Genomic DNA, 27,789 nt, shown 5'->3' with positions numbered 1-27,789 from the left:
TAAGAAGTCGATTCTGATTGGTTGCTATGGGCAACATCCCATCTTCAATATAACTCCCATCTTAGTAAATAAACCCCCAGAGCTGAGGTTCTTTAAATAGGCGTATTACTTGGCCTGTTATGACATGTTAGAGATGTGTAAATGAAAAACGGTGCTGCATGTTAATGCTTATAACGCTGTGTTTTCAAGAAAAATGTTTGGAACAATGAATCATTACGGAAATTATTAATATTATTTTATTTGACAGATTCATGTATTTACCTTGCAACATATATCTATGTAATATACATACATTGGGTAGACATTGAGAGGCTGTTTGCCTAATTTTGTGAGCTAAACCAATACTGTAGCATAGTCACTCGTTCTGAATTAGTGACATCACTGGGGCATGAAGCACTAGAGGTCATGCAAATATCATTTGGCAGATCATCAGTGACTCCCCATGCATTGTTAATGTATGCCAACGGCTGTTTATGCATTTAACCTTATCACTGTTTATGCATTTAAACATTATGACATGCCGAGCAAACCCTGCAATGCCCACTTTGCATATTCAGTGCATGTATGTTAATCAGACAAATAACGTTTCTCTGCCATAACTCACTATCTTATTAATTAAGCATCATTTTTGTTTTAAGTGACACAAGCAAAAAAACATAGTTTTTAAAGTTCTCATTTAGCACAAGCCTACTCAGGTGTTGTATAAAAGCAAAGTATCCAAACAATTCTAAAGAAACCTATACGTGATATGTATGCTTGCCAAACATTACTTATTTTCTGGGGGCAAAAATAATTGCATTAAAGATAATGTTACTAACATACAGCCTGCGCTTATTTACTAAAGTACCAGTTATCTATTAAAGGAAAATTACATCATTTGTAAAAATGGTACTTGTGTATTATAGCGGCGCCCCCGATGTGCATCACGCGATGTTTATATCGCGTCGCATGGCATGCGATGTGATTTTTGCCCCCTATGCGATGAAAGATCGTATAAGCATCATAAAGGGTGCTTTTAAGCACCCTAATGGGTGCTTACAATGTGAAATGCACCCCCACACCACCCCCCCCCCACTATAAACGTGAACCCGAAGCGTGGCAAGCGCAGCGAGCCCGCGTGGGGCGGCGGTACGCGTCCTCCGACCTTTTCATACCCCCACTATCCACGTCGGCATGGAGTTGAGAATAGAAAGTGTGGCGAGCCCGAAGCGTGGCGAGCGCACGCGGATACCTTCACAGGTATCGGATTCCCCTCGCGGGCTTCACAGGTGTCCGCATCGCCACGCTTCGGGCTCGCCACACTTTCTATTCTCAACTCCACGCCGACGTGGATAGTGGGGGTATGAAAAGGTCAGAGGACGCGCACCGCTGCGCTCGCCACGCTTCGGGTTCACGTTTATAGTGGGGGGGTGGCGTGGGGGTGCATTTAACATTGTAAGCACCCATTAGGGTGCTTATACAATGTTTAATCGCGTCGCATCGCATTGTATGGCATTGGGGGGGGGGGGTGCAGGGGCAGCTTTGCCTAGGGCATCTGGATGCCTTGCACCGGCCCTGCTTATTGCATTATAGAGGGTGATTCAATTAGCTGTGACTCATGTAGTAGCTTTGCGGCTTATGTGGTGTATTTGATAAATTTGCCTATTCCCTACCACATGTACATGCACAGATTCATTCTACAGTTAATTTTGTTAGGAGCCAATTAGCCTACCAGTATATTTTTGTGATTGTGGGAGGAAACTCACACAAGTACTGGGACAATATACACACAGCCATGGTGGGAATGGAACCCATGACCTCAGTGCTGTGAGGCAGTAATGCTAACCATTACACTGTCTGTGCTGCCAAATTTCCATTATAATTTAGGTATTCATTACTACAGTATAATTTATTTTTTTTGTGCAAAAACATAAAGCAAGAAGCTGCCCAGATGAGTATTACATGCTGAAAATGACCAGAAAGCCAACATTTTTCAGATAATCCAGTAGGACAATAACTGCAATTTGCACGTGTGCAGCCATGTTCTGTGATCTGCAGTAGCTGTTCAGGACAACTCACATGTACAGGTTGCCTAGGCTCAGATCTCTTGGTTTGCCGCACAGGTTGAATAGGAGGGTCTGCATGTGTATAGGTAGGATTACTTTCACACATACACTGATACAGGTATCGACAAGTATGATGGTTAATAATCATTTTTATAACTGGTGCCTAATAATTAGTCGTTGATTAGTAAAACAGCATACTGGTATTGTAAATAGATGCTGATAAAAATGCATTGCTCAATCAGCATGACACAGCCTATACCCAGCGCTGGCACATACTGTAATTGCTGCATTGAGTTTGCCACAAACTATTCAGAAAACAAATAAATGTGTTGACATATAGTGGGCTGATGCAGAACCATACGTGCAGCCATCTGCAGGGAGGACTCTTTGTTCATTCACACTAGACAGAAGATGAGCTTGGGCACTGCTTAGTCAGAACGTATTTCCATTGTATCTACATGTATGACAGTAGATGTGTGACTAGAACGTAGAGCGCTAGGTAAGCACTTAGCAGCTGCACGCGCTCTGATGATTATGAGGACTAGTAGCAAATAGCATGCAGTGGTATCATGAAGTGCGTACATCCCTGCCTATGGGTGCATATAGCTATGCTTCTTTTTAGCTAATAAGCCAGGTTTATTTTCATATCTGGGGAGCCTATCATGTACTGTAATAGATATTGGGGTATATTCAAAGCCAAATGGCAAGCTATGACGGCGATAGCTCGCGGGTCAGTATTCAGCTGACCCAACTTCACTTGCCATTTCCAGCTCGCTGTTTCCTTTCAGCGAGGTGGAAACAGCGAGTGTGGCCATTAACTCGGTGAGGCTCGCTGCATTTGCGGCGAACCTCCCCGTCCTCTGACGGCAAGGATTTCCCCGGAACATAGAATACAGGGAGCGGCTGTAAAAAAATTGAATACCGTTGAATACCGCCCTTCGAGTACAAGAGTGACCTAAACTGTTTCTGCGCTTCAAAGTATAACATCACCTGGGTATACTGATAGGGAGGAGTACAATTACTTGTCCAATGCTGAAGAAAGATTTACAGACTTTAAAATAAGTTCATCGAGTGACACAGAGTGATTACTGAGCTTAGTGCCTGGGAACAGCCGATCAGTGGACCAAGAGACGCTACAATACATGGTGTGAGCTATGTCGGCGTATCCTGGAGAGTCCTTGTCGGGTGTACTGGACCAAGTGCTCCATTGAACTGTGAAACGTGATTGGTCCCATTAATGCATCAAGCTCATTAAAGAACTCTGTTGAAAAAAAAAGATATATACATATAAAGAAATGATGTTATTTTACATGTATATTTGTACACACATATTGTCTTGACAGTCAATTTAGCATGCTACAAGGAAAATGTATATTTTTTTTCTAGATACACTAACACAGCTCCTGCATCAAGTGCCAAAAATGTACCATGCCAATTTCTTTTGAGGTTCTCAGAGGCTTCAGCGTTCCCATGGATGCAGTACTAGGAGCTGATTGGCTGGTACTTTATCACTCTCCATTTTATCACTTTTCAAGCTTAGTACATCTGGCCCTCTGTGAGAAACTGACCGGGCGTTTTTTCGCCCCCAAATTCTGTGCAAGTAAAGTGGAAGCAAAACCTACATACAGTATAGACACATTTTAATATAAAACAACAAACTGAAATATATATTTTTTAAATAGTTGTTGCTTGCCGTGATCCTTACCCCAGGTGCTGTGCATGGCATTAGGGATACTGTACCGCAAGCCTGTCATCTCATTCACACCTGATGCAGGAACCCCAAAGCCTTATGTAATTAAACGGCTGGTATATGCCGATGGCGTTCAGGGTTATGCTCAGCGTTTGTCCCGATGTTCACAAAACTATTTAAATTTAAAAAAGTGTATTTGATGTACATGCTGCTGGGTGGTGGTGGGCTCCCTCTTTGCTGATAGTCTCGGCCCGCCACCATGTTGTACAGTAATTATGCTACCTAGATGCTCCTTCAGCCCTAGAGACTCGGTGGGGAAAGCCCACTCTTATGGAGCTAATCTCGGCACACATTTCCCCACCGTGGCCCTTATTCTGGTTGGTGCGGTCGAGCCGCATATGCGGCTCCGACCGCACCAGACGAATCCCCGCCTACAAGACGGATCGGCACGGACGTCCGTACACGGACGGCTGCCGATCCGCATGAAAATGGCGGGGCGTACGCCTCCACCTAGTTGGGAGCTGCCCCCTGCATTCGATGGTCGATGACCATCGAAGGCAGGGCCGCACGCTCCCCCCGCTCACGCAAGCTTAGAGCACACGGACAATCGTCCGTGTGAAAGCTTGTATTGGGGCGGGCAGCTGACATCCGGCGATGTCAGCTTTCCGCCCCCATCACTGGCGTCATAGCCTCATTACCATGCATACGCCCCGCGTTTGCATGGGAACGCCCATGAAACGCTGGGCGTATACATAGGGTAATGAGGCTATTAAGCCCCTCACACCCCTATACGCCCCCTTTGCGGCGTCTACATTTTTTACTCTGCGAATTCCCCTGCACATGCGCAGAGTGACCTCTGCGCATGTGCAGAGTGTAAACATCGGCGGTACGGCCGCACGCGGGCCGTACCGCTCAGATCAAAATAAGGGCCCGAGTCCCTAGGGCTGCATGAGCATCTTCTGGCCCTGCACTGTTAGATGCTGGTCGCATGTGCATGGCATCTGTTCAGTGTTCAGTTTGCAGATCAGCGCTGATCAACAAATACTCCAACCTTGTCTTGACCCAGTGTGTTCGTAGTACAGAGCTGCTGCTATTCTTGCATATGACCAGATAAATTGTACATTTTGTTTTTGTAAGGGTATATTTAGGTTTTTTTTAAGCTGTCTTTGTTCCACTACAAGAAAACTTTATAAAATAAGTGTCTCTTATTTAGATGGAGGTATAAACACAACCCAGACATTATTAAGCTTTACGATACACCATTGGTTTAAATTTAATATACACAATCCATGTCTCCTAACATGATCCATTCCAGGAGTGACACAATGAATCGGGACTCCCCTATTAATTTATGATTACTCTCACCTATGTTGAAATACCTTCCTTATCAATTAAATAGATCAACAAACAATATGCTAATCCAGAGGCAATAATCAGCCCACAAGCTGTTGATGAACTACACATCCCAGCATCCTTGCATCAGTCTAAGCATGTCCAAATAGCAAAACTAAGGCAATGCATAATGGGATGTGTAGTTCATCAACAGCTGGAGGGCCGCTTATTGCCCACCCCTGTGCTAATCAATTATTTAGAGAGAATTCCAGATAGAGAGCATTTTATCCCTTAGAACGTGTCCTGTTGGGAGTATGCACATCTAATTTACACTCCCTTCCCTCCCCGTCTTAAGTGCCCCAGGTCCCCCCAATGCTTAATATGTCCCTGAACATAGCAGCATATTATTGAAATAACTGACCTGTGTTGTCTTTGGCAAGATTATCCGCGATTTCCCAGTAGTCATAGCTGTGCAGGATACTGTTAGTAATACTGACGTGGTTGGCTGCCATCTGATGGATGCGCTGGGGAATGCTGATAATAGAATTACTCATGCTGCCGGCACTACTAGAACTAGAGGTGCTTCCTTGAGAGCCAACAGAACTCAAGTGAGAAAGACAGGGAGACATGGGTGATGACGTGCCTGTGGTTCTGAAAAAATAATATAATAAACAATAGAAATATGTTGTATAAATAACTGGAGATCTCTAGTTTCAAATGACAATAAAACATTCCCACACGGTAGATACATTTACAAAGTACTAATTCCTTGTTTTCGCCCTAAAGTGTCTATAGGGACTGCACAGCAGACCCCATGGTACATGACTACTTTGTATCTGGAGAAGCTACCACGGTACTCTTTACCTAGAAGGGGGCCCACGATTTTGATCGTGGGCATCGTAAGAAAAAAAAAATCACGTCGGTCGCATCGCATGCAACCAAAAAATCGCATGCGATGCGACCGACGCGATGACCACGATTTCCCATAGGGAACAATGTTAAATGTCCCAATTGACCCGATTTTCCATAGGGAACAATGTTAAATGGCCCACAGAGGGCAAATAGGCACCCTGAAGTGTGAAATGTCCGTCCCAATTGTTAACGCCACCCCACGATCAACGTCAACCCGAAGCGTGGCGAGCGCAGCGAGCCCGCGAGGGGCGGCGGTACGCGTCCTACGACCTTTTCATACCCCCACTATCCAAGTCGGCGAGGGGACGCGGACACCTGTGAAGCCCGCGAGGGGACGCGTATACCTGTGAAGGTGTCCGCGTCCCCTCGCGGGGCGCGCTGCGCTCGCCACGCTTCGGGCTCGGTGGCTCGCTGCGCTCGCCACACTTTCTATTCTCAACTCCACGCCGACGTGGATAGTGGGGGTATGAAAAGGTCGGAGGACGCGTACCGCTGCGCTCGCCACGCTTCGGGTTGACGTTGATCGTGGGGTGGCGTTAACAATTGGGGGGGCCATTCCACACTTCAGGGTGCCTATTTGGCCTCTGTGGGCCATTTAACATTGTTCCCTATGGAAAATCGGGTCAATTGGGACATTTAACATTGTTCCCTATGGGAAATCGCGGTCATCGCGTCGGTCGCATCGCATGCGATTTTTTAGTACATGCGATGCCCGCGATGGGCGCCCTTCTAGGTAAAGAGTACCGCTACCACAAATTAGAAGTGCAGCTACAGTAGGTGTGCAGGTAAGTGCAATCTGCAAAAGAGTAATCATCACTTCCTACCACTTTAGTTTCACCCTTTTATTAAGTAAAAACAGGGTTGGCCAACCCGTGGAGGAGCTAGCAAAGACTCTGCATTATATATTTTTAAAATCCTTTTTCTTTTAGTATAATACCTAAGGACTGGAAAATTGCGGACGTTGTACCGATATTTAAAAAAGGTAAGAGGGATGACCCAGCGAGCTTTAGACCAGTGGGCTTAATGTAAATTGTGGGGAAATTATTTTAGGCAATTTTAAGGGATGGTATCCAGGAACACCTAGAGACGAATAAAAGAATCAGTGGCAACCAGCATGGGTTTGTAAAAAATCACTTGTGCCAAACTAACCTAATAAGTTTTTATGAAGAATTAAGTGCAAATTTGGATATTGGCAATGCTGTAGACGTGGTGTACAGTACCTGGATTTTGAAAAGGCATTTGATACTGTGCCTCATAGGAGACTGATAAAATGGAGGAAATGGGACTAGGGGTTAAAATGTGTAGCTGAGTAAGAAACTAGCTGCAGGATGAAGAACAGGTTGCAAATGGAGCATTCTCTTAAGCTGAATACCAGTGGGGTACCACAGTGCTCAGTGTTAGGGCCTCTACTGTTTCACATATTCAATAACAACATGGAGGATGGAATACTAAGCAGAGTATTCATCTTTGCGGATGACACAAAACTGTGTAGGGTAATTAGAATGGTTGAGGATGTATCCATGCTACAGATGGATTTACATAAATTAGATAAATGGGCAGACAAATGTAAAATGAGGTTCAATATAGATCAATGTAAGCTTATGCATCTTGGAAGGCATAACATGGGGGCAAATTATAACCTTAATGGGGTAGAATTAGGGAAATCAGAATTGGAAAAGGACCTAGGAGTCCAAATTGATAACAAATTGGGGTGTAGTATACAGTGTCATGGAGCAGCCAGGACTGCCAATAGAATACTAGCATGTATAAAAAAGGGGTATGGAGACTAGGAACGAAAATGTAATCATGCCACGCACTGGTTAGACCGCATCTCGAATTTGGAGTGCAATTCTGGGCTCCACACTACAAAAAGGACATGGCAGAACTGACAGTGTTCCTAATATATAACTTTGCTTCAAAGTTATTTGCCACTGCAGTGACACTTTTCAGGCTACAGCTACTTACTTTCCATTCCAGGGTGATGGTACTCGGGGTGTTTTAGAGGAATTCTGGAAAGGAGAAAGTTACACAGTGTTACATGATACTATAGATTGACTATGTAATATAATGGTATATTAAAGAAAAAAATGATCAAAAAGTAAATAAGACCAATAAATATGGAAATAAGTCTATAAGCAGAATATGGTATGCAATCTGTTTGCACCTAGCTGTGGATCAGTGAGTTTCTATTGGACACAAATCTGACTTATTAGTACTACCAGTTTTTAGCTATACCAGATTTTAGGCATTTTAATCAAATAAAATAACTCTAAAAAATAATGAAGGACATCCAATGGTGCTGTCAACAAATACCTTATTTGTTGACAGCACCATTAGATGTCCTCCGTTATTTTTTAAATATAATAATGGGCTTTGAAAGGCAGTTGCTTTTATTGACTGCTTAAATCGCTGTGTGCATCAGGGTTTATGACCATCAACCTGTGCACCACAGAGCTCTCTCTGGATAAAGAAGTCCATAGATTTTTATAGGCAATGCCATCTGTTGCCTAATGCAAACAAGGTTGTAAAGTTTCTCTTTCCGGAGCTTGATGCAAACGAGCACATCACACATTGCAGTATTCTATAGGGAATCCAGTGCCAGTGGGCAACATCGATATCCACTGCAGACGACTTTTATGCATATGGAGGATGCAGCAAACCTCCAAAAATAGCCTGATTGCATTTTTAAGGGATGATTCATCATGCCCTGTGTGACACAGTCTAATTTGTGGGGGTTTATATATGTGTATAGGCATAAGAAAAAGATGAGCGGCATGTTCAGCCTAATGATATTATTGTAAGCAGCACCTTGAGTGTCATTCATACAGTTAATACATATTCCATCCAAGACCTCACCACTTTTACACATGCGTATTGTCTAAGCCGCGCACACCCCTATACTGCCAGATAATCTCCCCTGTTGGCAGGTACACAAGGATGTGTATGGATTAAATGCTCCTCTATACTTACAGTCACACATAGCCATTAGCATAGCTCCCAAATGTCCCCAATTTTGCATTAAAGTCACAATTTATTGTGACTGTCCCTCTTCCCACCTGCGGGCAGCAGTTAGGAGACCCCCCCATCACACATTGCTTTACTTAGCTGAGCATACATGGAAATCTTGTGATCTGTGTGTCTGCACATGATAATGTATGGTGGAGAGAGGGAGATAAAGTACCAGCCAATCTTTTAAAAAATCACAAGAGCCGATGGTTGGTAGGTTATCTCTCTCCACTTTATCACTTTCCAAAGCTTAGTACATCTGCCCCATTATCTCCATGGGGGTGACATTATTTGATAGAGGAGACTCCCCACTTTCAAATCTGCATCTCCCTTAATTATTAGAAGCCAAATTGGGGCAGATTTTCCCATCCCAGCACTCCTTTATTTTTCTGTAGTGGATGGAACTCCCCTCTTTCAAACAAGATGTACACCATCTTTGTAGATGCTAGGATGAGGGACTGGAAACAAGGACAGTCTTCTCAATTTGGTTTCACTTGTCCACAATGAAGAGTAATGACAGTAGCCTTCAGCTTGGTAAACATGCTGCCACATTGAAACACACCAGCGAATTGCAGCGAGCATGAAACGGAGAACTGGCCGGCATTCACTGTTTGCTTTCGGTGAACAGTGAACATTGAATAGGGTAAATCACACTTTCAGTGAAAAAGATTCGGTACTTGTGTATTTTGGCGGCGCCCCCGATGTCCGTTGTACGACGAACAGATCGCATCGCATCGCATCGCATGCCATGCACCCGATGGCATGCGATGCGATGCGACGCGATTTTGACCCCCTATACGACCAAAAATCGTATAAGCACCCTAAAGGGTGCTTTTGAGCACCCAAATGGGTGCTTACAATGTTAAATGCACCCCCACGCCACCCCCTACTAAAAACGTGAACCCGAAGCGTGGCGAGCGCAGCGAGCCCGCGAGGGGCGGCGGTACGCGTCCTACGACCTTTTCATACCCCCACTATCCACGTCGGCGTGGAGTTGAGAATAGAATAGTGTGGCGAGCGCAGCGAGCCACCGAGCCCGAAGCGTGGCGAGCGGACGCGGATACCTTCACAGTTATACGCGTCCCCTCGCGGGCTTCACAGGTGTCCGTGGCGACGCGGACACCTGTGAAGCCCGCGAGGGGACGCGTTTAGCTGTGAAGGTATCCGCGTCCGCTCGCCACACTATTCTATTCTCAACTCCACGCCGACGTGGATAGTGGGGGTATGAAAAGGTCGTAGGACGCGTACCGCCGCCCCTCGCGGGCTCGCCACACTTTGGGTTCACGTTTATAGTGGGGGGTGGCGTGGGGGTGCATTTAACATTGTAAGCACCCATTTGGGTGCTTAACATTGTATAAGCACCCATTAGGGTGCTTATACAATGTTTAATTGCATCTCATCGCATCGTATGGCATCGTATGCCATGTACAATGGCATACAATTTCAAAATTGTATGCCATCGTGCACTATCGTACGATATCGCGTCGCATCGCATACCATCGTATGTGTTATGGTATGCGATGCGATGGGCGCCGCCAAAATACACAAGTACCAAAGATTCACCGCAAGGAGTGAAAACAGCCCGATTTGCCGAAATCGAGAGCATCGAATACTGCCCAATATGATCCACCGATATCGTTACCAATATAGCGCTAAAACACTTAATGATATAGTGCATGTAGTCCGATTTGACTGCATGTTTAGATGACGGGACGATTGTTATCGACCCGCAGGAGTGCACATAGCTAATGATATAGTTGGCACACACTACTAGATGATCTGCACAATAATATTGTTAATGATATCGTTATCATGCATATTGTTGGCAAAAATCGCATAGCTTGTACCCAGCTTAAGAGACATTAAAGACACAAAACCCTGTAATTCCTTCCTTTTATTTTAGTATTGGAGTAGAGTAAATTATGTTGGAGATATTTTTCCCATATCGGCATTATGCACAGATTTCCATTATTAAAAAAAAAAAATAGGTAAATGAGAAAAATATCAGTGAATATGAAGCCTGCATTTCACAAGTTATGAACTCAGTATTTAAACAAGAACCTACATACATTGTTTTATATCAGGGAAACTTTAACCCTTTGTCAGAGATGTGCAAAATATCTGCTAAAAATGCCAGCACTGCTCACATTTGTTATATAAATTCAAATACATTTTTTAAATTTATTTTCCTATATAAGGTAAACATTACATACATTATGATGAATAAAAATGTTTGCTTGGCACTTTTCACACCTATTTTGACATATTCACTTGGCACTCAAAGGGTTATTGACTAGAAAAGGCTCACACAGTATTACATTTTAAATAAATGTATACCTTAAAGTAATCAATCAGAGCTTTAGAATACTTCACTGCATGATCTCTTTTTAGGCGAAACATTCTCCAGTAAAGAAGAGCCAGACAGCGGTAACTATGACAAGAGAAATTGTATAAATATGCCATTAAAATCCATAATTTATATCACAACGCACAGCTCTTCTGTTTAGAAAAATGTGACGGACGAGGTCAAATAAGCAGTAAAAATGATTTATGTGTTAGTCAGTAGAATAGCAATAAAAGCTAAAGGCAGACAGTAAAATACAATTTACTTTTATGCTCCTGTCCTTTTCAGATGAAGGGCATGAGATGCAGAGTTGAAGTAATGGTACAAATTGTGGGCATTAAGGACACATTGTAACTGAACATAAACCCACAATATTATACCTCCCAACTGTAGCGATTTTAGGGGCATGTCCTGCTGTCCGGATTATCAGGGACAGTTGGAACATATGTTTCCTTGAGAAGGAAGTGACTGCACCCTCTTCTTTTATATACACTTAGAATTCATACATGTTGGTATGTATTAGAGACTTTGCTTCCCTTGCAGTTTATAGTTTTTATGTTAACAATCTGAATAGCGGTTGATTGCTTCTCCATTTTGTCACTTGCACAAAAGCCAATGGCAAAATATATGGTTTAATAGAGGAGACAAATAAAAAGTTACAGAAAAAGAGAGCACGATAGCAAGATGCGAAACAACTTTATAATGAACTATTTCTTTTTATAAAAATACAGTATTCAAGGTTGTGCGATTCAGCGATTTCTCTGAGCAATTGCTGCTGCCATTACTGCTGTAATAATATAGTGACCTGCTCTCTCATGGACTCTAGTATTCAAAAGTTTATCGCAATTACATGGCGTGACTTTACACCATTCTATCCATGTAGCTAGAAATTTTTCTCCTCCCTGCCAAAAATAAATAACAAATCTGGCACCCCCGCTCCCCTCAAGAAGGGGCGAGGTGATGAACTATGGGTGCCGCTGGCTTAGCTGACAAGCGACCCAGGCCTGGGTCGTCTGTCAGTTCAGCCAGCGCTGCCCACCACAGACCCCGCTGGCGGCGCTCCCCCAAGCCGCCATGGGGTCTGCCACATATGTAGCTATGCCACTGGTCTCATGCAATTTATTGGGTGGAATGTTCCGAACACACTTCTGTTACCCAGGGACTACTTATTCTGTTCTTGTGCCATCTCAGCAGGGAGACTGATCATGTATACTATAAGTGAACTGTCAACTCTAGAACATGAACAAGCCATTCCCACCCCATACCTGACCAGAATGTCTAATAGCTACTAATGCAATGATGAGATTACTGACCCAAGTACTAATGGGCCAGATGTATCACGCTTCAAAATCGATCAAATATAGAGTGATAAACCACCAGCCAATCAGCTCCTACCTGTCATTTTTCAAACCCAGCCTGTAACATGGCACTTAGGAGATGATTGGCTGGCTGTTTATCACTCTACACTTTATCACTTTTTGAAACTTGATACATCTGGCCCAATAATAGCTAACATTTCTCATTGCTGATGCAGTTTGTGCTGATAGAGATGTGTGCGACCACTCTGGTTACGTTCTAATGTTTGCCATTCCCCTTTAAGCTGACAACGCAAAGCTAGTATTATATAATGTGGGAGTCTGGACTTATGTCGAATGATAATATAATTACAAGAAATAAAGTGTGTATATTACAATGGAATATTTTGCATTAGAGAAGTTATAACAAGACTACTAACCATAATGTTGTAATTTTCTTGTCCAGAGCTGAGGCATTATGACCAGAATGTGATTTTAACCTCAGGGCATACCTATAAAAGATACAAACTTGTATGTATACATGTAAATGTACCGAGATCAGATATAAACTTCTCAACTATATAATGAAATAGAAGCCCGCTTAATACATTTAATCTCATCAAAAGGACAGAATTTTACATTCACTGTTAATTCCAGGCAGTCAATATTATAGCTGGCATATTGTATGCATGTGCATATATATATATATATATATATATATATCATAGCAAGGAAGTGCGGCACTCGCAGTATAATGAAGTACACAGGAACAGAAGGTGTACTGTGTTCCTGTGTACTTCATTATACTGCGAGTGCCGCACTTCCTTGCTATGCTACATTATTCATGGTGAAGGCACCCAGTGCATTACTTCTAGCCTTGGAGCCGTGGATGTGCCGGCCGCCTGCCTGGATATATATATATATATATATCAGTTTGAAGAAAAACTCCACCCAAATCTAATTCTATCTGCATAAGTTATATCTGCCCCACCTGCAGTGCACATGGTTTTATCCATTTGAGCAGGAATTTGCCTCTGAAAGTGAACCAGCATAAGGCCCTTGGTCTTTTGTAGTTTTGTTCAGCAGTGGAATGACGCAGCCAATGCAATGGGGGTGAAGCACAGCACAGATACATTCCCAATCCTTGCTCAGTAGTGTTTATATACATGTATTTGTTTGCATAGTTGCAGCTCAGTTTGTCCCAGCTCATTAGTGTATTTTCCTTAGGTAGAGTTATCAGACAACCGGTCAAATATGGATTGGATGGATTTTGAAATGACAAGACATCACTGCTCTCCTCACAAGATACATATCTCAAAAACTGTGAATCCTAAAGTTTTAATATTTGCACAAGCATACCGGCTTGTTCCCCCGAATGCAACATCAAATTGATTTCACAGTTAGAAGTTGCTCCAGAGTCTGAGATGGGAGTAAGGAGTAGTGCCCCATCCTAGTACCACTATAGGAACACCCTCCGAAATGATGAATAAGTTTCTAATTTTCTTTTAAAATACAGGTGTCCTGCAGTTGGCGTTATCTTCATATATTCTTGAATCTTGCAGCTCACAAGTCTAGATTTTAAGGATATCCATGTTTGAAAACAAAAGGTTAAAGAAAAATGACTGATGCTAATTAAGTCACATGTATATAAGTATGGATATTCTTAAAACTTAGACTGTTGGGGGGATTTGGAGAATAAGTTTGGGAACTCATCTGAAATTCATCTTAAATTAAAAACCGTGCCTTAAATTAATCATGTAAGGGGACACTGGGTATGTTTTTATTTGATGTGTCACTTTTTTGTTGTGTTTAAAAGTTATTGGGCAGTATTCAACTGTTTTTCAAAAGCATTTCAGCTCGTTATTCCTGGGGACAGCAATCTAAATTGCGCGAATGCTATTCTAAAACTGACCATAATGAGGAAGATATATGCAAGAAAATAGATCAATTGAAAATTGCCCCACGATCTCCCGACACTTAGATGGGAGATCCGGCGTGACATCACAATTGAATACCACTCGTGTTTTTGCGAATGCACTCATATACAGTCTCAATGGGAGGATCAAAGTGCATCTCATAAGTACAGGGACACGATCACGTCTCCATGACCTGAAAGATGTTAGGAAATGAATGAAAGTTCTTTTGCAGAAAGGGAAACATAGAACAACCCTAAAAAAATGTGCCCACTACCTTTTTAAATGCACACTTGTGTTGAATCACATTGGATTAAAAATAAACAAATCTGCAAGATGATATAATGATAAGGCGCAGCAGTATGTAGAACGAAAAAGCAATGTATGTAGATGTTGGAGCAGGTCATATAGGTGACAACAAAGTTAAGTTGTCAGAACTGGAAAACTATTTCTTGGTTCCGCATATAAAGCAGTTTTCAGCTTGAGACACGCACTAATGCAGCTTTTGCACTGTTTGTAGTGAAATCTGTATTTTCTTTTAATACCAGCATTTGATATTTACATAAGTTTAACACATTTAGTTTTCAATGCTGCCAACAATTAGCAGTAAAACACTGTACATAACAATTCCAATGATGCCGTAGGTCTGTAACCTCCCATTACTCTTGTCACTTTCCATCTCCATCCTCGTGAGATTTTCAATTAACCTCTAGTAACAAATTGACAGGGCTGGCAACAATCCCCAATTACTTTCCAGCTATTAGCAAATACAGAGGCATAACCGTCATGTCCATGCTTATGTAATTAAATTACTGTATAACAGCATTGCATAATTAATGTGATATTTCACCATTCCAGTCATTTTGCAGACTTCAGATGTACCACAACTCCTCCCAGCCCTCACCCCACAAATATGTGACCAGTCCAGTCCAATATTGGCACGCTGATTGCTTTATCTCACCAAGTCAGCACTTACCTTATTAGCTCCACTGTCTCCGAATACATTGTATAGGGGGACTTAGACTCCATGGGTCCGTGCTCCATTGCATTTCCACACTCAATAAATGAAAGAGCTGCTTCTGTGTAGTTCAGCACCTTCTCAAATTTGTTCATCTTGTAAAGAAAGCAAATAATATAACCACATTACAGGCACAGATTGTGGAAGCTGCTGTATAGCAGTAAGATTAGACAGGTACTGCATGCTTTTTTTTAATCTTTGAACAATAAGCGCCAGATGTATCAAGCTTCAAATAATGATAAAATGGAGAGTTTTAAACCACCAGCCAATCAGCTCCTACCTGTAATTTTTCAAACCTGACATGTAAAATGACAGTTAGTTGGCTGTCTGTTTAACACTCTAAATTGTATCACTTTTTAAAGCTTGATACATGTGGCCCTAAATGTCAATAAGTAAATACACATTAACATACAACACGATCACTTTCAGGGCAATAAATACGTTTGTGTTAATGTGAATTCTGAGGAGGGTGGCTATTGTTCTATGTTACAAAAATGTGGATAGTGCTTAAATGTAAAGAGCTAACATAAAACTTGTGAATTAGCATTTTCCCAAACAGATACATTTACATAGCAAATAGAGGTGGTAAATAGAGGTGCACTTAACATTACCGGCTATTCATCAGTAAGCACTTATAGCGAAATAACAAAAGCTATTCAGAATTTGCAACTGAACCCTAAGTATCTTTAATATTTCATAGACGTATCTAGCTCCTAGTGTTCTTCTTGAAGATTTAGGCTAGCTCATAATCACTACAATTGATGACCCTTATAAATATTCCTGATGGACAGTGGTGTAATAAATGAGCAATGGTCAAAGTATTGATAACTAACACATGACTACATATTATTCATGTATCAAATAAGTGATAGGAGTAGCATCTAGCCTACAATAAATGATCTCAGGAACAGACAAACCATATGCAGACCCAATATCATTGGTGTGATTAGAGTTTTGTAAGGTAAGATCTATGGGAGAGACAAAGGTCTTGATTCTGCTTGGATCGGCCCCGATCGGGACCAATGGTGCGGCTCTTCACATGCGTATTGGTGAATATAGGCATGTGCAGTGCCATCGTGCAAATGCCTTCGGCGGCTATCAAATTCACAGAGCCATTTGCAAAAAGGGGGGCTGGAGGATGAGAACGCCCAGTGTTTCCTGGACATGCCCAGAAAAACAGTGGGTGCGCCCAGAAAAACGCTGGCCAACCCCATGGGAACACAGGCAGATCGAAGCCTGCACAGGACGGGTGCCTGACATCACATGTCAGTGCCCCCTCCCTGTTCTCAGCCATGTTCTTCATAAATAAAAGTCAGCCTAAACTGAATTTATTTACGAACGGGTATAAAATAATTTGATGCCTGCCATTTTTTTATTGTCAGGAAATGTATTTATTGGTCCTGATTCAGAATTGATCATGAGAATCCTCAGTGAACTGTGAGGAGTAAGCCGCTGCCCAGACAGAAAGAGTAACCGCCCTTTGCAAAATTGCGATAGAATTGCAAATGGTTCGGTAATCTGCATTCACTTGCGAATCCATATGAATATGAAAAATTGTATACTTTCATGCTAAAAATGGTATACTTTCATATTAGTTTTTCTATCACTTTGTTAAGTACATTTGTGTTGACTCTAGATGGCAGCATAGTATTATTTTCTTAGGCTAACTAAGACTGCAAACTTATAGCATTAAAAACTAAAATGCTAATTTAGCCCCTCTTCACAATGTCATATAATCTGTTTTATGCTGTTATGATTTATTAAAAGTTTGCAATGACCTGGTCTACAGTAGTTAATGGCAGTTAGAGAAGTCTTTATTTCCAGATAATTCTGGACATTAGTAGGCGCATATCTGGGCCATAAACCTTCCAATCTTGATTTTTCCCACCTCGTATATTAATCTTGTTGGCTGCCTGACCCAGATACAGAGTCACACACTAGCTTTAATACCAGATATAGCCAGAACATTAGCATGTAATAACAGATACAGTGCTGCATATTAGTTCTGACTACAGATGGTGTGGCTGTGTATAAAAAGTATTGACACCACATACATACCTCCCAACAGTCCCGATTTTATCGGGACAGTCCCGATTGTCAGGGCCTGTCCCGATGTCCCACCCTCGGGCGGCAGTGTCCCGCGGTGTGGGGGGGCTGTTGGGAGTCCCCCCTGTCAGCTGCTAAGCAGCGGGGAATAAACGCTGTGCGCATGCGCACAGCGTCTATTCCCGCAGCCAGGGGGCTGGGGGCATGGCTAGAGGCTCACAGAGCCTCTGGGTCATGCCCCCATAGCGGCAAAATGGGGGCGTGGCCTCGGGGAAGAGCCGCGAGTATAGGCCACGACCCCAAATTAGGCCACGCCCCCCGAAAATTTTGGCGCGCCTACAGCGCGCAGGTGCATCTTCCCGCCTGCTGGGATGCAAAAGTTGGGAGGTATGCACATATTGATCTGTAAATTAGGTTTTATATCAGATATGGCTCTCCATAACAGACTAGGGGGTAGATGTATTAACCAGCGTTAAGTGCATATGCTGCACTTAACGCTGGTTACCTGGGGGGATAACGTTTTTTTAATGTATGATCAGCGCACCTGGGCCCTTATTCTGGTTCACATGCAAAAGCAGTTTCCTTCTCAAATGCACAATACCATGTGCACTGCAGGGGGGGGGGGGGGGGCTATGTAACGTGTGCAGAGAGAACTATATTTTTGTTGGGTTTTACTGCAAAGTGAGATCTATATTGCAGTGTAATAATAAAGCAGTCAGTATTTGCCCTGCACAGAAACAAAATAACTCACCCAAATCAAATTATCTCTGCACATTACATCTGCCTCACCTGCAGTGCACATGGTTTTGTCCATTTGAGAAGGAATTTGCCTTTGCAAGTGAACCAGGATGAGGGCCCTAATGTGCGCTGGGGAAAGCCTGCCAATTAACGCTCGGCTGTCCCCTTCAATCCTCCCAGCCGTTTAAGGCTCAGGCAAAGTATGACTGGCTGTCAGGCATACATCGGGCATACAGTACATCGCCCCTTAAGCTGCCATGGCTGCTTCGCCAGCCCAGGGCTAGCGTTGTCCTATTCCCACTGCAGGGACAATGCTAGCCCTGCTGCTGGGTCCGGGCTGCACACGAGATCTTGCAATAATACATTGCGGTCATATGGGTGCCCGCTTCTCCTCGTTATGCAGTATAAGCGGGACCTGTTATATTTAAAACAGGTCCCAATTAGCGAGACACAGATGTTGGGAGTTATGCCGTCCCACCTTATTCTATCACTGGATCTGAACCAAGCTGGCCCACCAGCCCAAGGGCTCCATGGCACCCCAGGGAGCCACGGAACACAGTTTGAAACCACAACACACAGTTCGGAACCACGGTGCACAGTTTGGGAACCACTGCACTATACAGTATTCAGTATAGTCTGTGTTGAGTCTGTAATTGTAAGTGACAACCCTTCTGCTGCACCCCCTGCGCTGGCAGATGGAGCGAGAGGCCAGCCACGGGCAAGAGATTTCAAAACTATTCATTTGAATAGGTCAGCCGCTGATTGGCTGAGCTCTCCCTCTGTCTTTCTGGTTGAGGGAGCTGGAGATGCTGGTGCTGGGACATGGCCACATTGTTCATCATCATGCTAGAAATTCTGTGATATTTAGTATATCCACCCATTTGCATCACATTGAGGGTGTGCCTATCACTACCAGAGATTTTGGGCTGTGCGCATAACCTGACAACGTAACCTCGCAAGCAAAATCGCACCGTTTGTACCTACTGTAAGATATAATGCACAGGTCTGAGCCAGATCACCATCTTTACAGTCAAAGTAGAGTTTATAATACTTATTTACAGGTGGTGTCAAATTTCTCCTCTGAGATTTGAAGGTTGCTTCACCACACACATAACACAACATTTCAGGATGAATTAAACACATTATTTGCATTATTGAAAATATTCTAACAAGTAATACAACAAATACATGTGCTCACAGGTTCCTCTATGGGGAGAGACACCCAGGGGTTACAGGACAATGCCTCATTGTATCACAGGTGCAGCAGGACCCGTTCTGTGCATGTGTCCTGCAATTGTATCGCTGTATTGCGAATGCCTCTGCCTGGTTGACTGACAGAGGCGTTTGCAGGTATGGACGGGGGTGGAAGCAGTCGGTGTTCTGGAAAATGGGATGTTTCTCATCCTTTTTCTATCCATCTGCAATGTGGTTTTACTTGGCCTTGCAAGGCTCCCTGCAACTGGAATCCTACATAATGTCAGACTTATACCCTTTCACACCAGAAATGCAGGGACAAACCCGGGAATTACATTCCCGGGACAAGCAGGGACATTCCCGGGTTGGCCCTTTCACACCAGAAAAGTGCCTGCATTTTCTGGTGTGTGAAGGGGGCGGGAAGGAGGCTGTAAGGAGGTGGGGAGGAGGCGGGCAGTTGGCGGGATGGCGGAGGAGGTGGGCAGGAGGTGGTAAGAATACTCACCCTGGTTGCTGGTCCTCCGTGCAGGCCGGGGATCCACACAGGCGGCTGCGCAAATGACGGGACAGGCGGTGGATGAAGATGACGCAGCTCTCCGGTGCCCTCACAGCCGCCGGAGAGCTGCGGCATCAGCATCTACCGCCTGTCCCGTCATTTGCGCTCGATACCCTACCCCATTCACATAAGCCAGGTCCCCGGGTTGAACCCGGTAACAACACTGCTACCTAGCAGGGTTGGATTGCCGGCAAATTAGCCTGGTAATTTGTCCCGGGTACCTTTCACACCAGCGGTAGTACAGGGTTGTTCCCGGACTCAACCCTGGAATTTAAGCTGGTGTGAAAGGGGTATTACTCATGCTAAAGTCTCAGATCAACACCGCGACTGATGGACACGATGTTCATCCCAAAATGCAAGTATGCACCTCCTCCTGCATTTGTATTGCTAAGGATCACATATGCTAAGCTGGTGCAAGCCTGAAATCAGCCTGACAAAAGTGTCTGGAGCCCTATGGAGCAAAGTTGTGTGTGAATTTTGCCTGCCATAAGGTGCAGCCGCTGCCATGACTACTCTCACCCGCATAGAATGACCACCCGCATAGAATAGAATTGACTCCCATGCCTGATGGACATATTCTAATCATATATTAGCATTCAGATTTAAAACTGCAGTAGATTCCCTATTCAGCTTCTTGTGAAAAAAAAAAAAAATCATGTTGACAAGTGTGACATGTTACTTCCCTCCCCTCTGAAGTTCAGAACCGCCTGACAGCCCTGTCTCCTAACAAGTTATGGGTTTGAATCCTGGGAATGGCAGTGTATTGAACTGTGTTATTTAAAAAAGGGTATTGTGGTAATATGGCATTCTGGATGAGTGTAGCAACTCAGATAAATACAATAGATACCTTGGCAGTCAGGATGCCGGCAGTCAAAAAAACTGTCATCCCTATATGGAGAATCCCAACAGGGGCTCCATACGCACACTAACCCTCCTCCTCCTACCCCCTAAACCTACCTTGCAGCAGATTAACCCTATCCCCCCCCCCCTCCCAGGGCCGGCAACAGAAATCTTGAGGCCCGGTACACTGATATATCTGGGGCCCGCTTAACCATGCCCCCTTGAGCAGAATATTTTTAGTATACTGCATATTGAATGTATTTTTTATTATTACAAAATACACAATTAATAATTACTAATACTGGAGGGGTGTCTGGGTAAGTACCTTTACAGGAATCCAGACAAGTGCCTTTATAAACCATTTCTAGGCACTGCACTGCCGCAGATATGCTTACAGCCGTCAGAACTTAGGGGCCCCTCACAAGCTTGGGGCCCGGTACAGGTGTCCCCTTTGACCCCCCCTGTCGCCTGCCCTGCCCCCTCCACACACACACACACAACCTGACCCTAACCTGGTCCTGTCTGAGGTTATGGTGCCGAACTTCTGACAGCATGTGGGATGCTAACGTTGGTATATTGAACGCTTGCATCCAGACTGTATCCCGAGCAACTGCAGGGCGGCCTGCCACGTGCCAACCCAATAAGCAAAAAACAAAGCACCAGTACAAGACGTATCCAAACTGTGCCCATATAAAAAGATTAGTTAAAGAAAGTGCCCATGACATGTCAATATGTATGTTGCCTTATCAGGTGCTGCTACCTTCTGACTTGAGAACAATTTTATGGATTTGAACATCTATGTATGTGAGGGGCTTAAAGTGGTTATTGGGGTTTAGGGACAGCAGGCTAAAATTCCAAGTGACCCCCCCAGCCCCTGATGTCAGCGGCCATGGGGGCCCAGTGGGGTGCATAAACACTTACCCATGGGGGTGGCGATATCGCTCAGAAGGGCTACAATGAACAATATCACTCATTTTAATGCTCAGTTTGAACGGGGTTTACACTGGCCCTGCTTGGTGTACAATTATCAGAGAGTAAACATGTATAAGCATTGGCTTGCGCTGACAGCATGGGTTTTATCTTTCAAGATTTTGTAGGAGGTGGCAGCATTCCTCTAAGTGACTGATATACTGTAGCACACACATTTTATGCTTTCAAAGAGTGGAACACAATATAAATCTAGCTTTGAGCAAACTTCTTACACTGAGATTGCTTAATTTTTAGAAATCATGGATACGAGCACTGAGTGATCCAAGCATTTCTTAATTTAACAAAGCCAGTCATGCTTGTAATAGGGTTTATAATTAGGTTTCATGGATTGCACTTGTGATAACTTCATACACATAAAATACTAGAAGAAAATGAATTTATACTGTATCTGGGAAGAACGTGTACTTACCATTGCATCTGCTTTATGCTTCATCTGTTTAGCTTCCTGCATAAAATAATCGGCATTGCGAGGTCTACATGACGAGAATGAGAACACATTTGTCATCACGGCTCTGAAGTTCTTAGATACAAGCCTGTTACTTACAGCGGCGCCTTCCTTTTTCTCTAACTGTGTAGTGTTATTTATGGAATATACAGTATAATGTTTGCTATTACAATGATACTATTAAATTATTATTATTATAGCCTGCCATCTACCTAGTATAGCACGATGCGTTCACAAACAGACACAAACCTCAGCTATCCATCTAACTTTTTAATGGCAGGGCTTACAGAAATATATGTACAATGCCAGACAAGAGAGCAAACAAGAAGACAATACATATCAACCAAGAGACTGAAACTAAGGCAGTGGTGCTCAAACTCGGTCCTCAGGACCACACAAAGTTCACATTTTCCAGGTCACCCGGCTGGTACACAGGTGCACTCATTACTCACTGACACATTTTAAAAGATTCATGCAATATCTGGGGACCGAGTTTGAGAACCTGTGAACTAAGGTAATATGACTAGTACTGCCTGCAAACATGTTAGAAAAGGACTTCTATAGTAATTGTGCAATTGGTTGAACTCTGGTATAAAGGGCTCTGTGTAAAAGCAAGAAGTCTGGGGCGTTCTATCACCATATGAGGATGTGAATGTGCTCTAATGAAATCGGTCAAACTTGCAATGTGATAATTGAATTCATCGCATGGATATACTGTATCAATTATCGCATGCAGTGGGTCTCCAAAGCACTATCGAGATACTTTTCTGAAAAAAAAAAAACACGATCCAGTGTTGCACATGCGCCACCACTGTCTCTGCAGGCATCACTGTCACCATCACAACGAAAATCATGACCCCTTAGTCACAAATCTCCTTCATTGGGTATATCACCAAAAGGAATATTAAAACAGAGGTACAGTATTATTGAAGTCAAAAACACACAGGTTTCTGAAATGCACTTATTTTGGATGAACTACAGAACCTTTCTGCTAGCCATTCTTATTATTAAACCAAGACTTAAAAGTTGAGCAAATATGTGCTATGTATTATAGCTGAACCTTTGTCCCTTTCAGATGTTGTTGAACTACACATCGCTGCATGCCCTGCTACAGGTTTGCTATGCTGGGATGTGTAGTTCAACAACAGCTGGAGGGCCAAAGGTTCTCCACCTCAGTATTTTAGGAAAGGATGGTAGTAAAGCCATTTCCAGTTTGTTACAAGATAAACTTTTCTAGGAAACCTGACATAAATTAAATCACCTCTATGGTTACTAAGGTCCAACAGTATCTCCTGACAGCTGTGATAAATGCTTTACTATAGGTTTCTTTTCTCTAGAAACATACTTCAGGTTATTAGATTATAAACTTATATACTTACTGTATATGAAAAGAAAACACAATCATTTGCACAGGATAGTAATACTCACATTGGGCTATCAAGCAACTCCTTAGTTCTCCTTGTATCTTTATGACCATTGAATACTGAAGACCACATAGCTGAGTGTTGGTCCTCTTTATTACGCACAGTGGTGGTACTCTCTGAGGCAATGGGACGAGATCTCTAACAAAAAAACATAAAATGACTGCTGTAATTTCATAACTATAGCTTCCCTTTCCAGTTACCAAGTATTTAAAGTTGTTATCTCAAATCTAGCTCACAGATGCATCGCAACAATACAACATGCACCAGGCCTGATTCAGTGTTGAACACAGACACAACTTTTGCCACAGCTAACACTGCAACCTATTTCTTCAAAACTTAGGAACCCAGATACAGCATCTTGCAGCAGTGCAAGTCCATCAGAGGCACCATTGAAACTTGCATCAGCCCTATAGCGGTTTGTTGGAGTATGGGGTACTGTGTGAGCTTGTTTAGAGGCAGTTGCTGTCAGCAAAACATTTACCTAGTCTGTTCCTGTTACATCCCAGGAGCACCCACTGTATTACACACTCCCTGCATCTGTAATTGTTCTACCTCTTCATGCAGTAACAATAGGGGTGCATGTATAGTACATAAAACATTGGCCAACTTTGTCCATATTGGCATTGTGTGTGGTTCAGGCAAACCATTTTCAACATATATAACAACTAACAAACTTCAAGATCTGTGTAAAGGTGTGTACAGAAGGATAGATTTGGCAAAAGATCTGGGTGTTCCCGACCTATCAAAATGACTAATTCGTCAAATCACTCCGTGTGTATGACAGATATCGATGCCAATGAGCGTACCCGAAGGTCGTTGATAGTGGTCCATGGCCTTTCCTGCATGCAGAAAGATCATAGACCAATCTTTAGCGATGTGTACCAATCGTTTCATGTGTATGCAAGATCACTGATTTGGTAAAGCTGATTGACTGGCTCCCCTCCACCATCGTTAAAGATCAATCGTTCATTGTGTTATTATTTGTACAAATCATTTGTCCAAGAGTACTGAGGAAATCGTTAACGAGATTGGATCGTTTGCTAAATCTTTCCGTGTGTATGCACCTTAAGACAAAATAAAACATTTCACAGCACAAACTTTCTGTACTGCACTCACACATTTCCAAAGCGCAAGGCCGTGACTTACAGCCTGAAAGATGCATCAATCTTTAATACTACTGAGGGTATTTGTTTCCTAGCACGGCGCCCATCGCATCGCATAATTGTATAAGCACAGTAATGGGTGCTTACAATGTTAAAAGCACCCCCACGCCACCCGTGCTATCAACGCCAACCCGAAGCGTGGCGAGCGCAGCGGGCCCGCGAGGGGCGGCGGTACGTGTCCTCCGACCTTTTCATACCCCCACTATCCACGTCGACGTGAAGTTGATTGTAGATAGTGTGGCGAGCGCAGCGAGCCACCGAGCCCGAAGTACGGCGAGCGGACGCATATTACTTTACATGTATTCCGCGTGCGCTCGCCACGCTTCTGGTTGGCGTTGATAGTGGGGGTGGCGTGGGGGTGCATTTAACATTGTAAGCACCCATTAGGGTGCTTATACAATTAAAAATTGTATAGGGGCTTATACAATTTAAAATCGCATCGCATCACATGCCATATGCCCGCATGCAATGTGATGCGATGTCATACAACTTAATATCGTGGGCGCGTGCTAGGAAACAAGTACCATACTGAGTCACCGACTTTATAGAAGATCAACATATTTGATTTTTGTACAAGTTAAAGTGTTAAAATATATTTTTCTGTTCCATGATCACATATCTGACCAAACTTATTTTTACACTAAGTGGACTAAAGCTTATTGAAAACAAAATTAGTATTATGTTCTCATGTGTCATGTCTGTATATAGATCATTCTAGAAATGAAACTACATACCTGCCGAGCATGTGAATTATTCTCTGGCCTATGATGTTGGCTGCAAGGAATATAGGATGGTTCGATACTTCCATCGCTTTTGCTTGAAGCGGAGAAGCCATTATTTGTACATTTCAGCCTAGGCTCGTCCAGCACGAAAGGTAGAGGAGATGAACATTTCCCAGTGTTCATTAGATGTGGGTCAAAGCTGAAAAAAGCAAAAAATTGCAGGTCAAGGTACTACATTTCCTAGCTGGGTACACACTGGCATGATGTGTACAGACAGGATATGTAAGGGCTGACATTCAGTTATCTGGGTACACGCTGAGCAAAGTTATGAAGGCCGGAGTGACCTAACGCCCCTTCCTACATTACATATACTGATGATTACATATACTGATGTCGATAGCCATTATTGCTACTTTGTGTGCAGTACAACAGACCTAGTAACATCACTTGTTACCATGGGTACCCACAAATTACAGGTACACACTGGGCGCTATTCAATGAGAATACCTGCGAGGTGCAGCAAATCCTTTTTAGGATTCGCTGCACATTCGCCACGTTCCGGAGCCGGCGGGCTCCGGTATTCAACATGTCAGGGGCTCGCTGCCCCTGACTGGCGAATATGAGCTTCTGCGGCGATTGCCACAGGGAGCCTGAGGACGGTGGCAGGCAGAGAGATGGAAGTCTCTCTGCCTGCCCCAGAACTTTGTGGGGGGGAGGTGGGCTGCCCGGGTGCCAGGCAGCACAGGCTGCCCCCCGGGGGTGCCAGCAGGGGACCGTATATTCACTTTACCCGATCGTAATGATCGGGTGCAGTGAATATATGAATATGTAATGAGCGGCTCGGCTCCGGCGCCCCCTGCTGGCTGCTGTGTAAAAAAAAAATATATATATATTTTTTTTAATTAAATATATATTCATGTGCTTACAGCACATGAATAAAAATAGCATGCCCCTCCTCAGAATAAAATTCCTGATTTTTTGACACCAAATGTAAAAAACAAAACACTTTATTTTAAAAGTTCACATTCCACTTCACCATAAAAAGATAGCGATTGCTACTCGGTGAATCATGGTGAAAAAAACCTTGAAATGTATTCGCCATGTGGTCATTGAATAGGGTGATTCACCGTTTTAGTCAGAAATTCGCCAAACAGCACAAATTCGCCATAAAAACATGGCGAATCAGGCTCATTGAATACCGCCCACTGAGTGACCAGGCCAATATGTGTGGGTTACATGCTAAATCAGCCAGTATTTACCTTGGATACAAAATAAATAAATGTATTTGCTACCCGTGTAGAGCAGTATGGCGTGTCCTGGTGCACAGTAGCTTGCTATTTTTTGCTCCAATCTCAGAATCAGATACACCAAAAGGCTGATTCTACTCTGCCTGCAGCCGGGTCTGTATCTTCTGTAGTTGTACATCTGTGACGTTATGCAAATGCTGTTACAGGCCATACCTGGTGCACTGCCGGCCATCGGAATGTGCTTTCTTTACATTTTCAAATACTGCTTGGTGTGTCTCTATATGCACCCCTCTTGCATCAAACTTGCACCAGTGCCAGGTACAAATTCTTAGGCATAATATGGCCTTTATTCTGAACAATTGTGCGCTTAAATTCACAACCACTGCAGCAGCACACCCATGATGACACACTCATAACACACCTATAAGAGGAACCATCACTGTGCACTCGCTCAGCAGTCTCCCTGTCACAGCCCTGGGACGCAATACATTTTCAAGACTATTTCTGAGACTACATCATATTTACAATTTTAGCACAAAGTTTAAATAAACTAGAGTGATTTTTTTAATACAAGTTTCTCACTTGAACTGATTTAGAGGGGGGGGACATTTATTAAGATGGGAGTTCTATTTAGATGGGATGTTGCTATGGGCAACCAATCAGAATCTACTTCTTATTAATGTAGCACCTTCTAGAACAGGGCTGGGCAACACCGGCCCTCCAGATGTTAATGAACTACACATCCCAAGATGCTTTGCATTAGTTTTGCTATGTGGCCATGCTGAAACTGATGCAATGCATGCTGGGATGTGTAGTTCATCAACATCTGGAGGGCCGGTGTTGCCCAGCCCTGTTCTAGAAGATAATAG

At 43.3% G+C, this 27,789-nt stretch overlaps 1 protein-coding gene across 5 annotated transcripts in view; it reads right to left on the bottom strand.

Moving 5' to 3' along the window:
• Nucleotides 1–1,431: 1,431 nt before the first annotated feature.
• Nucleotides 1,432–27,789, bottom strand: part of AFF3 (ALF transcription elongation factor 3) — a 361,456-nt gene continuing 335,098 nt past the window's right edge. For all 5 annotated transcript variants that reach the window (XM_083168505.1, XM_083168508.1, XM_083168507.1 and 2 more), the window contains 9 exons: nt 25,686–25,872; nt 23,793–23,926; nt 22,329–22,392; nt 15,514–15,650; nt 13,065–13,136; nt 11,323–11,416; nt 7,945–7,988; nt 5,489–5,718; nt 1,432–3,306 (listed from right to left, as the gene is read on the bottom strand). In XM_083168505.1, coding sequence (XP_083024631.1) covers nt 3,179–3,306; nt 5,489–5,718; nt 7,945–7,988; nt 11,323–11,416; nt 13,065–13,136; nt 15,514–15,650; nt 22,329–22,392; nt 23,793–23,926; nt 25,686–25,872 — 1,090 coding nt within the window. In that variant the 3' untranslated portion in view covers nt 1,432–3,178. The remainder of the gene's footprint in view (nt 3,307–5,488; nt 5,719–7,944; nt 7,989–11,322; nt 11,417–13,064; nt 13,137–15,513; nt 15,651–22,328; nt 22,393–23,792; nt 23,927–25,685; nt 25,873–27,789) is intronic.

The sequence above is a fragment of the Crinia signifera genome, chromosome 2 (assembly GCF_055691185.1).
Source record: "Crinia signifera chromosome 2, ASM5569118v1, whole genome shotgun sequence".
Taxonomy (NCBI): Eukaryota; Metazoa; Chordata; class Amphibia; order Anura; family Myobatrachidae; genus Crinia; species Crinia signifera.
This window is presented reverse-complemented; position numbering and strand designations above follow the sequence as displayed.